Source organism: Macaca nemestrina, chromosome 12 (assembly GCF_043159975.1).
Source record: "Macaca nemestrina isolate mMacNem1 chromosome 12, mMacNem.hap1, whole genome shotgun sequence".
In the NCBI taxonomy this organism is placed as follows: domain Eukaryota; kingdom Metazoa; phylum Chordata; class Mammalia; order Primates; family Cercopithecidae; genus Macaca; species Macaca nemestrina.
Window position 1 is genome coordinate 21,471,359 of NC_092136.1, and position 18,303 is coordinate 21,489,661.

Below are 18,303 nucleotides of genomic sequence, written 5' to 3' on the forward strand. Positions count from 1 at the left end.
TTAGGAAGCTATAAGATTAACTAGAAGTCAAGGAAAAAACTCTCAGATTTTAAAAGTAAACAAAATATTAAAAATCAAAAGAATGATCAGAATACAAAACTGAGAAAATATCCAAAAAATCAGAAGACGACGAACAGATGGTAAGACACGAAAAACAGGGATCAGTCTAGCACGTTCGTCATCTGTGTAACAGACGTCCCATAAAGAAAGAAAAGAGAAAACAGAAAAATAAAATAATCAAAGAAATAAAATAGAAAAATTTCTCACAACTGAAGCACATGGATTTCCAGTTTAAAAGGGTCCAAATCAGTATCCAGCTAGCAGAAAACACCTACATCAGGGCGTATCATCATAAGACTTTAGAACACAGAATTTGCCAGGAAGGAAAAAAAGGTCACACAAAAGGACCAGGAATTAGAATGACATCTCACTTTTTGAGATTAAAATGAAAAGTTTAGAAGATAATGGAGCAATTCTTTCAAAATTCATAAGAAAACCCACCTCAATCAGAATTCTCCACTAGCCCAATTATTAATCACATGTGTAACAGAATAAATAATTTTTTTTTTTTTTTGAGACGGAGTCTCACTCTGACGCCCAGGCTAGAGTGCAATGGCGCGATCTCGGCTCACTGCAACCTCCGCCTCCTGGTTTCAAGCAATTCTCCTGCCTCAGCCTCCCAAGTAACTGGGATTACAGGCACACACCATCATGCCCAGCTAATTTTTGTATTTTTGTAGAGATAGGGTTTTGCCATGTTGGCCAGGCTGGTCTTGAACACCTGACCTCAGGTGATCCGCCCACCTTGGCCTCCCAAAATGCTGGGATTACAGGTGTGAGCCACCATGCCCAGCCAGAATAAATAACTTTAGGACATGTAAGGTGACAGAAATGTATCTCCCTTCCTCCATTTCTTAAGAAGCTTTTGGAAAAAAATAAACCAAAACAGAGAAAGATGTTACAATATGGAAATAAAAAATCTGACAGAGCAGAGACAAAAAGGGAATTCTCAGTGTCACGGTGAACTGAGCATCAGGATGATGGCTGCCCAGGAGACCTGGACAGCAATCACTGCCACCTGGAACTGAAGAGAGGGGCTACAGGAGAGATGACTCCAGAAAGAAAGAAAAATCCTGGACTTCACTTGTGCTTGAACATTTTATTATTCTGTTTGGGAATCCAGCAAAATTAAATTAGTGATAGGAACATGGAAAACTGAGGGGAAAAAAAAAAAACCCAGGCATTTATTAGCTCTCTGGAAAATAGAAAGCTGTACAAGAAAGGAAACAAAATCCTTGTTTACAACTTTGTTCAGTTGAAAACAACATTTATACAGCTCTAATAATGCATATAATCAATACCACTTTAATGAAAAATGATGACAAAGTCATAATGGTAAGATGGAACAGGAGGAGTGTGTAAGGGAAGTAGAAACAACAGGAGAAAAAGTGTTAACTTGAAGTAAAAAGAAGTTCCTGAGTAAGAAATTTAAAAACAGCATTAATGGGGAAATAGGAAGAAAGTATCAGAGAAAAGTTAAAGAGTTAAAAGCAGTTACCCCTTGAAAACAGGCCCTAATTTTCATTCTATGGTTTCTTTTACTTGAATTTTTAAGTCACATATATGTGTTAAGCCGCACTATTTTCTAAAACACAAAACTAAGAAATATAGCTGAGGGGGAAAAAAAAAAAAAAAACGGGGAGAGCCAAAAGTCAAGAATCAGCCTCTGGTTGAAGCAATGTGTAAAGTTTTCTAATCTGCAGCTGTCATGACCCATTTATTAGAAAATTACACTCAAAAAAAAAAAAAAGAAAAAAGAAAAAAGAAAATTACACTCAAATATTAATCAATTGGGAGATACATAAAAATGAAGACTATTAGAAATGGAAACAAAATTCATTATGTTGAGGTTATAATACTTAACTACCACATTTCCCTGGTAACTTCTATTATTGAATCATTTAAGCAGATCTCAAGGGAGAATTACAATGGCCCCTGAAAAAAGGGGAAAGGGAATTTGATGTGCTAATCTAAGTGATAGTTGGTACATGAAGGATTACTTTGCCAAAACACTCAGTATGTTCTTAATTAATCTGCTGCCAGATCAAGCTCCCACGGACTCTGAAAAACTATTCTACTCACTGCCCTCCCACAAGCTGTGTGATGTAAGGAAGCAGTCAGGTTTTGATTCATGAAAGCTAGAGCCATAAAAGTGAACTCTAAGTAAGCAAGGAAGGCAGGACTGCATCCAAGGAAACAATGTGTGTACATTCATTCATCCAGCACCACCACTAGGGCTGCCATGCAGATGTGTGTTACACAGGCACATTCGTTTCTCTTGGCTACAAAAGCTCTAGCATGCTCTTCTGATTGACAAGATCATCTTAGTAATATCCCCGAGTCTGTCTTTTCATGTTCTTTATCTATATTCCCCATCTGGATCGGGCTTGTGATTTTCATTTTCTTTACCATTTTCCATCTGACCATCAGAATTGGCCAAGTTCTTTGCTTGGGGCCCCAGATCAAGCTCTCTGTATCTTTCCGCATCTCTCCATCTGCAGACCCAGCTCAGCTTTCCTTATTCCCTGGCTGCTGACATTCTGAGACTTTCTAGCTCGCTTCCAAAGAAGTAAAAGGTACTACTTAAGGAAAGGTCTGGAATTTAGGGTAGCATACTGGATCACTTGTGCAAATGTGATCCTCTAAATGTGATACCTATAAAAACAATAGACTTCAAAAAGTTTAAACGTACCTTAAATTCGAGCTAAAATTTCTAAATTCCATACTTTTTTTTTTTTTTTTAATCATATCTAGGCAGTAGGAGGAAGACGGAGAGAATAAGCCAAGAAGGCCTCCTGTGGGGCAGGGTAGGCTTTCAAATTCCAGAGAAACATTCCACAACTTACAGGGTGCTGAGTTGAGTTACACAGACTGTTAACCTGGTATCTTTTCAACTTAGAGTTCTGCTTCATACATCTGAGCTAGCGCTTCTTCAGCTTGCAGAGTGATTTATTGCTTGTTAGTGTTTATAGCTGAGTGATATTTTCAGCTGCTTGTACAATCACAACCTTTGTGAGTGAGGGCCACCGTCTGGACATCTAAGTATAGGCAGCCCTGAGTTTTTCATGTAGCTGAGACAGATTCAATCTAAACCCAGCCTCTGGATGCCTCTAATCCAAGCCCCGCAGGGTTAAGAGGAGGAAATGGATGAGGAGAAAGGAAGAGCCTTCTCCAGGGAGTGAGTTAGGACACACACAGTGAATGAAATCCCACGTTGAAATATGGTCCCTGGACCAGCAGCATCAACACCCAAGACTTGGGAATTTGCTAGAAATGCGAATTCTAGGTTCCTAACCCAGACCTACCCAATGTGAATCTCAGGGCGGGGTGGCAGCACTCTGTATTCTGATGCATACGAAAGATTGGGAACCACTGCCTCATGGCACACTCTACCACATTTTGCCCACAGTTGTGATTTCTGATCCCCCTGGGTGATTCTTGCCAATCAAGTGCTCTTATGCAATACTCTCATCTGGCTGATCCCTTGCCCTTTCTATCTTCAAAAATTAGAGTTAGACTGAGACTTAGAGGAGGTCCAGGGAAGTATCTAATCCTCATCTGAGGCTTTGATTGCAGCGAAGTTGCCGCTCCGGCTAGATTTCATAGAAAAAGCTCTTGTTATTCAACCTCATCCTTATTCGGGGTATAATAATTCATTTTAAGATGCTTCCCCATTTTTCTCATCAATTTTTATCGATGGCTATAAGAACCCCTACTCTCTTTTCCTTTTGTTTTAAATCTGGTAAGGTAATTGCAGAAAGGAAAAAAATCTGGGGTATCTTTATTAGTGTTACCTATGATAGCAAACTTGGAAAAAAACACTGTCTATCAAAAATGTAAATAAAATTATAACATTGATAAGATGGAGTATAATCTTTCAAATCACATCATAGAAAAATAACATGGGAAAACACTCCACTCTACATCGTTTTCAGACTATATTACATTTAGTTTTTAAAAAGTTGTCACTGAGAGGATATAACTTTGGTGACACATGAATTCATAGTTTAAAGCTCACTTGTCTCAGTGTCTGTCCTCCTGCATATGTTCACATCTGGCAGAGAACCAGAAGTAAAATGGCGCCAAAGACCAGAAATGGCACCAAAGTTAGAAGTAATATAGGATATTTAGGGAGATGATAAAGCTTTGCTGATATTTGCAAAAAGGAGAGAAAAATAAAAGCACGAAGGGACAGAAAAGGCATAAAAATATAGGCAGCCTTAACATGAACAGTTAAGACAATTAATATAAAAGCATGCATGCTTCCCCTCATAAAGAACTTTAACTTGGTGATAAATTAGAATTCCTTTCAAAACAAAGGGTCAATTTCTCCAATTTAGATAGGTCTATTATGTTAACATTACGTCCAAGTTTTACTGTGTCAAACTTTTTCAGGTTCTGAGGGTGTGGTGCAACGTGGATAATGTCATCACCCTAGTTTTACAGATAAGAGTGACAAAGCATCTAGTGACATGAATACTCTGAAAGACCACCTCTCACTGTCATAATCGTTGACACACATAGGCCCCCCCTCTTCTTTTTACATTAAACTAAGGCAGCTGTATCTAGCCAAAATATGATTCTGAACTCTCACCTCTCCTTCTCCAGTCTGAGCAAGCTCTGTGCATGGCTGGAGACCCTAAGAGTGTATCTCTGAAAACCCCAGACCACCCTTTGATTTACTGACCAAGATCCACGCCTACTCCCACCTCGGAGTGTCAGACATCATAAATTTGATGGAATCTAGAGAAGAGACTCCCCTGCAGGTTAGGTTCATAGTAATCTCATCTAGAGTAGGTTAAATATTTCTGAGGGAAGGGGAGAAGTTAACTATAAATAAACCATCGCTATTCAGGCCTCCCATCAGTTGTTTTCACTGAAGATGCAGAAATGTATAACCTACTGCTTTAAATCAGGGCTCTCGCACCTGAGCTAGAAATGTGATAAATACCAAAGTATCCTAAAAAGGATTATTTAAGAAAGAGTTAAAAATATATAGAGAATATATTTCCCAGTTATATACTTGATTTATGCTTTTTATGCTTATTTCTCAAATTGTTAAGAGTTTAGCACTTTGACCATTCTGTCCTGAATTAAAACATATCTATTTCAAAACTGCAAAATGTCATATTCTATTTTTCCTAGCCTATCTATATTCTTATAAAAAACAACTAAAGTCCAACTCTTTATTTTTATTAAACATCTCTTAGAGCTTTAGATAAAAGTATAGGATAAAGTCCCAGTATTTCTGCACTTCCTGTCTGGGTCATGACTTGACAGAATTCTCTATGAATTCTCCTGCACCGGTATGAATTCTCCTGCAGAGGAACAGATGAAATATTTTTCATCTCAAGCTTGTACCATTTGCTTGGAACAGTAGTAACGTTTTAGCTCAGAGGAGGTTCAAGGGCTCCCCTATAATTCCATGGCAATTCAAGATAATCTGCAGGTAGAAGACCTGGGTTCTCAGTTGCTCACACAACTTGCCATTACATGATCTTAGATAAGTCATTGGGTTACTCTCCTTACAACCACTATACAGATGAGAAACAATCTACCACTTACCCCACCTTCCCAGCAGGATGTGTCTTAGATGGCTCAAGTCCTAGGATGCCAATCTTCCTCCCTCCTTCCCTTTCTCCCTCTCTCCATCCCTCTTTCTTTCCTTTATATATCAAGATCTTCCTGTCTGAATTAAGTTGTCCTAGGTATTATGAGAAACACCAAGGTCAGAAATGACCTTAAGGTGCTTAAAACTTTACAGGAAATTCCACTTATACACATGGTAAGTGATGGAAAAGAAACACAGATACCATGCTCTAAGAGTTACTTCCTACTGAAGGGGTTGGGAAGACCTCCTGGAGAAAGGAGTTTACCAGCCAGCCACTGAAGCCTGTATAAATCTGCAGATGATGGGGAAGAAAGGTGTGCCAAGGAAAAGGCTAGCAGCCACAAAGGCACAGAGGAGGAAAAACAGGGGCACACAGAGGAAGGATTGAGTTGTGCTGCCAGAAATCTAGAACTCTCTGAAACAGAACAGGGGAAAAAAAAAAAGAAAGAAAGAAAGAAAAGAAAAAAAGAAAGAAAGGTAGATTGTGGAGGGCCCTGCCCTTAGACTGAGTTTGGACGCCAATACCATCCTCATCCATGACTCCTCATGCAACCAAATTCCCTATCTGGATAAACTATACAGTAAACCTCAGTCTTCTGAACTTCTCCCTCACTTAACAGTTAGAATAGTCCATTTTTCCAGACACCACTCAAATGTGTCCTCTATTAATTTTCATCTGGATTTCTCAAACAGTCTACTGCCTCCAGTCTGGTCCCACTGCCATGCATCATCCATCCTCCACACTAAGATGAGACTGACCCAAAATGCAATCTTATCACATTACTCCCTTGTTTAAAAGGCTTCCGTGATTTTTTGTTTCTCACAGATAACACTCCAATGCCTTATGTAAGATACACGGTGTTTTGTGATCTGGACCCTCTCCAGACTTCATCCTCTGCCTCTTCCTCCCAAGCCTCCTTCACTGTTGCCACAGTGAACCCTCTGACGTTCCTTAAACTACCAAGCTCCCCTGTCCCTCTATATCTTTGAATTTGTTGTTCCTTCTGGATGGAATCTAACTTTCTTCCTTTCTCTGACTAGATAATACCTACCCTTTTCTTTTAACATTCAAATCACCATTTAACATTGTTCTGGAAGTACTAGCCAATGCAATTAGATAAAAGAAAAAATAAAGGTTTCAAATACTGGAAAAATGAAGCAAAATTAGCATTTCTAGATATAATTGTATATCTAAAAAAAATAAGAGAATCAAGTAAAAAAAGTCCAACTATAGAATTCAGTAACAGAATAGTTGCAAAATTAATATACAAAAGTCAAAATGTGTCTGTATACAAATGGTAACCAGTTGAGAACTATAAGGTCAGAAAGTATTCTTTCATTAGAGCATAAGAAAAAATTTTAAATCTAAGAAATATTTACCAAGACTTGTAAAGGAGATATATATACACACAAATACACACACACACATCATATAAATTCTACCAGAAAGACAAATCTTTCTTCTAGATAGAAAGATCCATTGTAATGTAAGTTTCCCAAAGGCAAGGCTCCTCCTCTGCCTTGTTCATTCAAAGTACCACGCACCCTGCCTGGAACAAGGCAGGCATTCAGTAAATAACCACTGAACAAATAAATGTCTAAAACAATCTAAAAGTACAATGTGATAACAATAAAAATACAAATAGAATTATCTGAGAAAACTCAACAAAGCTATCAATCTTTGCTTTGAAAAATACACATGAAGACCATTTCTCACTTATGAGATGAGCAAAAAAATTCAAATACCCAGCATTACTGAAGGCATGGAGAACTAGAACACCCAAATGTTATTTGTGAAACTATACATTAATATAGTCTTTTGAAAGAGAAATTTGTTAATATCTATCAACATTTAAAATGTGTATTTTCTTTTTTTTTTTTTTATTGAGATGGAGTCTCGCTCTGTCGCCCAGGCTGGAGTGCAGTGGCGTGATCTCGGCTCACTGCAAGCTCTGCCTCCCGGGTTCACGCCATTCTCCTGCCTCAGCCTCCCAAGTAGCTGGGACTACAGGCACCCGCTGCCACACCCGGCTAATTTTTTGCATTTTTAGTAGAGACGGGGTTTCACTGTGTTAGCCAGGATGGTCTCAATCTCCTGACCGCCTGATCTGCCCGCCTCGGCCTCCCAAAGTGCTGGGATTACAGGCGTGAGCCACCGCGCCCGGCCAACATGTATTTTCTTTAAGCAGTTTTTTAGCTGGAATTAATTCTGTAGATATATTCACATATTTATGTGTAAACATATGAAAGTATGCCCTTGTATTACTGTTAGAAAGAAGGAAAAAAAAAAAAAAAAGAAAGCAGTCTAAATACCTATCAATAATAGATCTATTACATACGATATACCCAAACAATTGAATACTAATACAGCCATCCTAAAAAACTGAAGTAGACCTATATAGAATAAAACAAAAATAAGTCTACAATCTAGTGCTGAAATAAAAAAAGGCAGAAAAATAAGTATAGTATAATCCCATATATGTTTTAAAACTACAAAATTATGCTTATATATGAATGGTAACATTCTGAGATGTTGCCTTTGGTAATGGAGTCAAGGAGGAGATAGAAGGAAACTTCACCTCAAGCAAAACATAGAGATGTTTGCTGTTGTTTTTAACCATATGCACATACTGACTTCCTCTCGGGCGCTCCCTCTTCAGGAAGTGTCCCAGCAAGAAGAGATGCCTGTCCCCTGTGCACCCACAGCACTCAGTACACCACTCCACTACAGGACCTCTATGTTCACGGCATTACTTGCTAGCTTCCCAAATTAGTGGAGAGCTTCTTTGAGGGCAGGAACTGTTTTCTTTTTTCTGTATTCTCAGCACCTGAGTACCTAAAACCCAGTAACCATTTCAAAAAGGCTGGATGAAAGTAGGAAGAAGGGAAGCAGGAAAGGAAAGAGAAAAGGATGGTCCTATATGAAGATTAATCAGGTGGCCATATACAGCACTATTTAGAAAAGGTAGAATCGGGGCCTGGCGCAATGGCTCGTGCCTGTAATCTCAGCACTTCGGGAGGCCAAGGCGGGTGGATCACCTGAAGTCAGGAGTTCGAGACCAGCCTGGCCAACCCCGTCTCTACTAAAAATGAAAAATCAGCTGGGTGTGGTGGCGGGCGCCTGTAATCCCAGTTACTAGGGAGGCTGAGGCAGGCGAATCATTTGAACCCAGGAGGCAGAGGTTGCAGTGAGCTGAGATCACGCCACTGCACTCAAGCCTGGGCAACAAGAGTAAAACTCAGTCTCAAAAAAAAAAAAAAAGAAAGAAAGAAAGGAAAGGTAGAATCAATGATAGCAATAATGTCCATCAATGATAGACTGGATTAAGAAAATGTGGCACATATACACCATGGAATACTATGCAGCCATAAAAAAAGATGAGTTCATGTCCTTGGTAGGGACATGGATGAAGCTGGAAACCATCATTCTGAGCAAATTATCGCAAGAACAGAAAACCAAACACCGCATGTTCTCACTCATAGGTTGGAGTTGAACAATGAGAACACCTGGACACAGGGTGGGGAACACCACACACTGGGGCCTGTTGTGGGGAGCGGGGAGTGGGGAGGGATAGCATTAGGAGATAAACCTAATGTAAATGAGGAGTTAACGGGCGCAGCACACTAACATGGCACATGTATACATATGTAACAAATCTGCATGTTGTGTACATGTACCCTAGAACTTAAAGTATAATAATAATTTTTAAAAAATAAAATAAAAGGTAGAATCAGGAGACAAGGAGGGCTGGTCAGAAAGAGAGAGACGATTAGAACGAAGAATGGAGAAGAGTCTAGTTCTCTTACAGGAACGCCTTGAGGTCTGTGAGCTGGACAGCCAGGTCCACTTCAGAGCAGCTAGGAAGTAGTAATTTACAGCTCCAGAACTTCAGGCATTTTCAGTGAAAAAGAAGGTGTGTCTAGAAGCCACTGCCACAGTCTCTACAATGACACATGTGCCTTATGATTCCTTCACACAAGGAAGAAAGCCCAAGAACAGCTTCTGACCGCTCCATCTCTTTGCTGGAAATAGCTAGAGGCCTCTGCCACAATTGTGAGCAAATGACTATAGCAATCCGTAATGCCTCTAGATCACTTCTGCTTATTATTTTCCTCACAGTGTGTTGGAAATATTGATTGAAGTAATACATGTAAAGCACTTAGCACAGTCCCTGGCAGAGAGTAAGCACTCAAAATACAAGCTATTATTATTAAGTTGCTTATAGAACTTTTTCAAAAGCTCTAAGCATTACAATTGCAAAAGTCACCAGGATGTCTTTGATTTCCAACAAGACCCATGCCTCCTTACTTATCTCTGCAAAAAAATAAACAGATGGTCTTTCTAAGCACATTTAAAACACACTGGAAGCTGCTGCTTCCGTATTTTTCACTCTTGTCAGCGTTTCAAAATTACGCTGCCCTTATCAGCCCCCAAGTATAAAAAGCACACTCTCATCTTAGAAAGCTATAATTTAAATAACCTTTATAATTGTAGTACATTTTCCTTCCACCCACCCTGACAGCTGGACCATGCCTCACGTGGCTAGCACTGGAATTCACTTACCACAGCAGGAGGGTCATTCCATTCTTCATAGGAGATGGCAGCATATGGATAGATCCGGTCATTGATAATCTGCAGGGTGGCCAGGGCAATGGCTTTAATTGACTGGAAGTACGCTTCCCAGAACCACCGGGCCTATAAAGAAAACAATGCTGTTTTAAGTGAGCAAGCAAGTGAGACAGAGTGGGAAAACTAGATGCTCCATCACAGTCAACTCTGGGTTTAGCTAATTCCTTTATTCTCAAAGTTGTAGGGGTGGGGGTACCTAGGGCAAATGCTCCCTGCTGTTCAAGCCAGCTACTATCAGAAGTTTGCATTTATCAAATGCAGTCAAAATAAAATGTTAGCAAGTGAAATGCACATTGGATTCAATTAAGATAGAAGATAAATTATGTAATGATGAGACTATTGATGTGTTATAGCAGAGTGTATAATATTTTGTCTTATATAACATACACACAGTAAAGTGCACAAATCTCGTGTACAGCTCAATGGATTTATACATATGTATATACTCTTATAATTAGTATCCAGATAAAGATATAGAACATTCCAGCATTCCAAAAGATTCCCTCATGCTATTTCCCAGTCAGTATCTCACCCCTCTAAGAGTAACCATTATGCTGATTACAATCGTGGTGTCTGCTCTTGAATTTCATATTAATGGAATCAAACAGTATTTACCCTTTTGTGTCTGATTTGTTTTGCTCAACACTTGCAATATCTAAGTCAGGTTATGGTATCAAAGTTATGCTGGCCTTACAAAATGAGGTGGAAACTATTCTCTCTTTTTCTGTTCTTTGAGAACTTTTATGCGAGGTTGGCATTATTTCTTCCCTGAAAGGTTTTAGAGGAATTCCTCACAGAAGCCATCTGGGCAAGGGTGTGGGTGGGTGGGTGGATTGGTGTGTGTGTGTGTGTGTGTGTGTGTGTGAACATTTTAAATTATGGATTAATTTTCTTTCATAGCCATAGGATTATGCATGTTTTTCTGTGTGTATGTCAGTTTCATAAGTAGTGCTTTTCAAGGGATATCTTCATTCCATCTAAATTGTTAAATTTATTGAAATAAAGCTGTGCATTCACATCCATTTAACACCTGTAGAATCTATTGTAATACATCTCTTTTCATTCCTGATACTGTTGTGTTTTCTCTTTGTACTTGATCAGTCTTAGTAGAGCTTTATCAATTTTGTTAATCTTTTTGTAAAAATCGACTTTTGATTTTGTTGATTTTCCACATCATACTTTTTTTTATTTTGCTAGTTTTTGTTCTTATTTTATTATTTCCTTCTATTTTGAAGGAATTTAATTAATCTTGCTTTTAACTTCCTAAAATTAAAGTTTAGATCATTGATTTCAACCTTTCTTCATTTCTAATATATGCATTTAAAGTTATAAATTTCCCGCTATGTCCTATTTAAGTGCTCCCTGCACATTTACATATCATTTTCATTACCATTTAGACAAAAAAGTTCTGATTTCCTTTGAATATTGTTTAATTTCTAAATATTTTTATTTTTTCTATTTATCTTTCTGTTACTGATTTCTACTTTGATTGCACTTTGACTGTGCTGTGGTCAGAGAACACATGTGATTTCAATACTTTACAATTTATTCAAACTTGATTTATGGCCCAGCACATTGTTTATTTTTATAAATAATGTATGTAGACTTAAAAATATATATATTCTGCAATTGATGGGTATAATTTTGTTTAAATATTCTATATCCTTATTGATTTTTGTCTGCCTGTATGTGTGGCTATGGATTGTGTAGGGTGTGTGTGTATACTTATTTATATACACATATATGTATTTCAAGTTTATAAATATATATTTCAAATTTTTACCCTCAAAGCTTGTCCCAAGCTTGTCTGTTGCAAAACGCATATACAGTTTGAGCATCCTAAATCCAAAAAACTCAAATCTAAAATGCTCCAAAATCCAAAACTTTTTGAGTGCTGACATGATGCTCAAAGGAAATGCTCATCGGAGCATTTCAGATTCCCTAAAATCTAAAAAAAGAATCTGAAATCTTAAATACTTCTGCTCCCAAGCATTTTGGATAAGGGATAATCAATCTGTTACTGGGTTTTAATATATTATCTCATCCAAAAATATTTGTTTCCTAATTACAAATACAGTCCATTTATATTTAATTTACATTACTGATATGGCTGAGTTTAAATGTATGATCATTCTATTTGTTTCCTATTTATCTCTTGTTATTTTAGTTTTTTCTCACCTTTAGAATTGATCAAAAAATTTTTATTATTATTCCACATTTTTCTTCTTCATTAGGTTGCTAGTTATTTAGTCCTTTGTTATTGAGTAGCTTTCCTAACAACTACAGTAAGCATCATTGCTTTATTATATTACATCTCAAACTAACAATTTTATAACTTATCAGCTCTCTCCTATCTGCTATGCTATTATTGTCAAATATTTTTCATCTACACATTTTAAATCCCACAAGACATGTTTTTTATTTATTTATTTTTATTATTTATTTATTTATTTATTTTTGAGACAGAGTCTTTCTCTGTCACCCAGGCTGGAGTACAGTGGCGCAATCTCGGCTCACTGCAACCTCCACCTCCTAGGTTCAAGCGATTCTCCCACTTCGGCCTCCTAAGTAGCTGGGATTACAGGCATGCACCACCACACTCGGCTAATTTTTGTATTTTTAGTAGAGATGGGGTTTCACCATGTTGGTCAGACTGGTCTCAAACTCCTGATCTCGTGATCCACGAGCCTTGGCCTCCCAAAGTGCTGGGATTACAAGCAAGAGCCACCGTGCCTGGGGACATCATTATTTTTTAAAGTAAATTTTCACCATGTATTTACCCTTTCTTTTCTTGATGCATATCTGAGCTTCCATCACATATCATCTTCCTGCTAACTGAAGAATTTATTTTATTTATTTCATTGCAGAATTAGTGGATGACTCTCTCTTTTTACTTGTTTGAAAGCTTCTTTTTACCCAAACAATTTTTGAAGGATACTTTTGATAGGTAGAGAATTCTAGGTGAGTGATTATTTTCTTTCAGAACATTCAAGGTATACTTCTATTGTATTCTGGTTTCAACCAATTCTTCATTGATAAACCAGCTGTCAATCTTACTGGTGCACCTTTGAAGACAATATGCTTTTTATTTCTGACTGCATTTAAGCTTTCTCTGTCTTTGGCTTACAGTAATTCAACTATGACATGCCTAGATGTGGCCCTTTGTATTTATTCCACTGAGGACTGTAGTGCTTCTTCAGTTTGTGGTTTGATGCTTTCCACTGATTTTAGAAAACTCTCAGCCAATATTTCTTTTTTTTGGAGACAGAGTCTCCCTCTGTCACCCAGGCTGGAGTGCAGTGGCGTGATCTCAGCTCACTGACTGCAATCTCTGCTTTCCGAGTTCATGCCATTCTCCTGCCTCACCCTCCCTAGTAGCTGGGACTACAGGCACCCGCCACCACACCCGGCTAATTTTTTGTATTTTGAGTAGAGATGGGGTTTCACCAATATTTCTTAAATATTACTACCGTTGCACTCTCCTGAGACTCCAAATGTACATATATGTGAAATATATTTCACAATGTTTTCAATGTATCTCATGTATCTCTTATTCTCTTTTCAGTATGTTTTCTCTCTGTGCTTCAATCTGGGTGTTTTCTACTAACTTTTCTTCTGGTTCAATAATCTATCCCTTTTTCTTTGGTGTTTAAACTGCTATTAAATAATGTATTAAATTCTTAATTTCATTCCTATATTTTTTCAGTTCCAGAATTTCCATTTGATCTTGTCAAAAGTAGATTTCATGTCTTTGTTGAAAGTATCCTTCTTTTTTTCTACTTTCTTAAACATAGTCAGTTCTTGACTAATAAACTCCAATATCTGAATCACCTGTGGATATCTGTTGTTTTTCTCTTCATTTTGGTCATTTGGTCTCAATTTTAGCATGCTTCTTAATTTTTTATTGGATGGCAGACATTCTGTTTAAAACCTGTAGAGGTTCTGGATGATTCAGATTATCTTCCTCCTAAGAGTGTAACGTATTCTTCTGGCAGGTGTAAGAGTACAGTCAGGCCACTTTAATCCTGTCAGAGGTCAGTTTTAAGTTGTGTCAGAGCTAGCTTATTTCAGCTTTCCCTTATGCTCAAAGTGTGGTCCTTCTGAGGCCTCCAATTAAAGCCTGGGGTGTCTGTATTTGCCAGGGCCCCTCTACCTTGGCAGGCCTTGAATACCAACCTCTCACCAGCACTGTATATGGCTGCTGAAATATCTGCATTGCTCACAACATTCCCAACTGCTGCTTTTTACAAGGATTCTTGGAGCCTTGCTCTGATCATGTGTACCTTAGGAGTTGGCAAATACCCCAAGGGAAGATTACAAGCACATTTTTCACTTTCTTCCTTGTGGTTTTCTTTCTCCTGGGATTTTGTGTTTCAGATTCCAAATACTTTAATAGCCCCTAACTCCAACCTCTAAGCCCTGTAGGACTGGGCTTTCTGCTGGGACCCCACACTCTTGGATAGAGAATTGGCAAGTACCCTCAGGGAAAATGCCAGAGTGACTATGTAGCTCAATTCCAAGTGCTTTCTTCCTCTCAGGAATGGTATTCCCTCAAATACTATGTTAGTTGCTCTACAATGCCTGTAAACAGTTGTTTTAAATAAACTTTTATAATTTTTTCTTCTTTTGGCAGGAGGGTTGCTCCAGTATCAGCTACTCTTTCCTGGTCCGATATAGTCTTTGGAAAGAAGGCAGTTCCTTATCCGAGCAGAGGTTAAACTCAGTTCCTAACAAAAGCAGAATGCTACTCTATATGATCTCTCCAGCTTCATTCAGATCTGATTCCACTCAAAACCAGAGGCTATCAGGATTTATGCAAGGGAGTGAACATGTGAACATTTAACATGGGGAAATTGTAAGGATAACCCAAAAGGGTAAAGGAAAAAGATGCTTTCTGGTCTAGATGTGCTTACTTTGCTTCTGTTTCCAGGGCAAGTGTTCTATCCATTAGTTAAAAGCCTAGGGTAACTTGAGTTATGTAACTACTATCATCTCCACTGACTAATAAGAAGAAGGCAAAGCATGCACAATGAGAATGTCTCCTACTCAAAGAAAAGCTGAAATACAGATTTAGCTTTCAAGGGTATCTGACTTTCTCAAGTTGTCCGATAGTTGGTCATCTGGGCACACAGCTGGCTGCCTCCCTGCTATTGCTTCTTAGATATGCCCGATTCGCTACAATCTCAATCCTGCTTAAATTCATGTTACTGCTTTCTCTCCTAGCATCCAGCCAAAATATTTACATTTTATGAGACCTGAAAGAACCCATCTTCCCTATGAAACTTTTACTGATCACTTCTATTACCACCAATCTCCCCTTGCTATGAAATCCCTTAGCCCTTACAGTTTTTGCCATACACATTAGTTGTTATATACTGTTCTATAATTGTTTTTCTGTCATTTCAGAGGATCACTTTTTTCTCTCCAGCTAGACTGTGAGGTCCTTGGAAATAGATACTGGCATTTTAAAAATCAGCATCCTTGCAAATGTTCGTGTTCTACCTGCTGCAGAGCACTTTTATATTCATGATTTCATCTGCTCTTCACAACCAGTTTGTCACTCATTTGGGACAGTTTCATCTTATAAGTGAGGAAACTAAGATACAAAGATATTAAGGAGCAGAATCACGATTCAAATCCATGATTCCTAACTCTAAATTCAGACCTTTTTCTACCCCGTTCTAGAGCATTAAGAGTACCAGCACACAGCAAGTTTTAGAAAATGGTCCTTTTTCAAGAAACTGAAAGGTGTAAAAATTTACAAATCATCAGGCCAAACATAAACACACATATATCCTGAATATTTATCTCCTCTTCTACCCAAATGGGTCTATCATCATATGTTCTTTTAAGTCATATTCAAATTAAACCACATTCCAACTGAAGCATTCCAAAGCTTTATGCTCACATATAATCACAGTGGAGACAGCAGATTTTGGGATTTATAGAAAACAACGATTGGTAAGAAATCCACCCAGGACACCAGCCAAAGGCACAAATGCACAACTGAACTTCTAATTTAAGATGTCTCAAATCATCTCACCCTGTCCACCAAATTGCAATTCACTCAGAAAGGAAGCAAGTTTTGCCAATAATCATAGTTCAAGTGTCTCAGCCTGGGGATAAGTGAACTTCTCAGGCTTAATTGTTTCTGCAGGACCTCTGTAATACCTTGAAATGTTCAGAAGGTATTATAATTTATAGTCCCTCCAGGACTCAGTATAGCCTGCTTATCCACAGAGAGGAAGGAGTTTTCAGCTATGTTGGCAATGTACGAAAGCACCACTATTCTCATCCAGGGAGCAAATGCAAATAAGTGCTTATTATGGCTTTTTCTCCCCTAAAACATGGTCCACATTTATATCTATCTTAAAAGTGTGAATGACGGATTCTTCAGCAGCTATGCAAATTCCCCAGTCACTCTAAACTGTGGAAGGTACACAGCTGAAGAGTTAAGTTACAGGTGAATAAATAGGTCATACCAATATAACCTTGAACAAAGCATTTAAACTTTCTTGGTTAATCAGATTCCACTGTGATTCTGTTTATAAAACATGCAGATTTCGCAGCATAAGAACTACATAGTTCCTATGATACTTTCAAACATGAGAATTATAAAGCTCCTCTAGGGCAGGGACTGGGCCAGCTTAAAACTATCATGGGCAAAGTGGAACTCCAAATTGAAATTGCTATTTCAATTGATACATCAGTTAAATGTGATTCATTTCTTAATTTTCAGTAATGCGTAGGCAATAGGATTAGCAGTAATTGTTGAAGGGAAGCCAGTGTGGCATAGGGGAAAGGACAACAGTTATAGAGCATCTTGCGCAATTTTAAGTTACTTAACCTCTGTTTTTTGAATCTGTAAGATGGAGATCACACCCCCTATCCCATTAAGATTCAATGAGATGAGGTTTACGAAGTACCGCAGTGCTAGCGCAGAATAGGCAGTTGGGAAATGTTAGCTCTCTCTCCAACACTTACATCAGTCCTGTCCCCTTAGGGTCTTTGTCACTTACATTAGAATATATTCAACAGGGCCGGGCACAGTGGCTCATGCCTGTAATCCCAACATTTTGGGAGGCCGAGGCGGGTGGATCATGAGGTCAGGAGTTTGAGACCAGCCTGGCCAAGATGGTGAAACCCTGTCTCTACTAAAAAATACAAAAATTAGCTGGGTGTGGTGGCGGGAGCCTGTAATCCCAGCTACTTGGGAGGCTGAGGTATGAGAATCACTTGAACCCGGGAGGCGGGGTTTGCATTGAGCCGAGATCGCGCCACTGCACTCTAGCCTGGGCGACAGAGCAAGACTTTGCCTCAAAAAAAAAAAAAGAAAAGAAAAGAAGAAGAATATATTCAACAGTTGGCAGCACTGTTTTGGGGTGAGAATGGGTGAAGGGGAAGAGGAAAGAGAATAGGATCTCAGTGTTACAACTCCATTCATCTCAGTTCCTGAAGACAGTGAAGAAATCCAACCCCCAGAGAATGGAGCTGGAAATAATAAAAATACATCAAGTGGGAGTATGATAGCATTTCATATCAAAAAGTACAGCAATCAATAACATGTCCCTTCTAAATCAATCATGAGGTTTCTGAGAAAGAAGACAGTCCTTTTCCAGAAACTCCATGAGTGTGAATATGTCTGGTTTTGCTCACCACTGAACTCCTAGCACCTAACACAGCACCTGTTAAAGGGCAGGCAGTTAAACATTGTTGAAAGAACAAATCCATCTGACAACAGTGCCCTATAGGCACAAGGTAGGACAGGCACCACTTGCATCCTACAAAAGTTTTCCAAATCATCAAGGTGTCAATTCATGAGGCTTAAGGGGAAAATAATCATTTAATCATGGCATCACATCTTGTATACCAAATTTTAAAAAGTGAAAGATTAGGGGAGTGGATCTGAGGGAAAAGGAGGAAAATCTGTTCCTGGTTGTAACAGCAAGGCAGAAACAGGACTAAGAATGTCCTTTATGTTACGCTTGTATAGACTACGAGA

The 18,303-nt window shown here is 38.5% G+C and overlaps 1 protein-coding gene across 5 annotated transcripts in view; it reads right to left on the reverse strand.

The window, feature by feature from the left end:
* The window catches only part of LOC105471617 (exostosin glycosyltransferase 2), a 198,864-nt gene that overhangs the window by 103,609 nt on the left and 76,952 nt on the right, over positions 1-18,303 (reverse strand). For all 5 annotated transcript variants that reach the window (XM_071074814.1, XM_071074813.1, XM_011724183.2 and 2 more), the window contains one exon: positions 10,236-10,367. In XM_071074814.1, the coding sequence (XP_070930915.1) occupies positions 10,236-10,367 (132 nt within the window). The remainder of the gene's footprint in view (positions 1-10,235; positions 10,368-18,303) is intronic.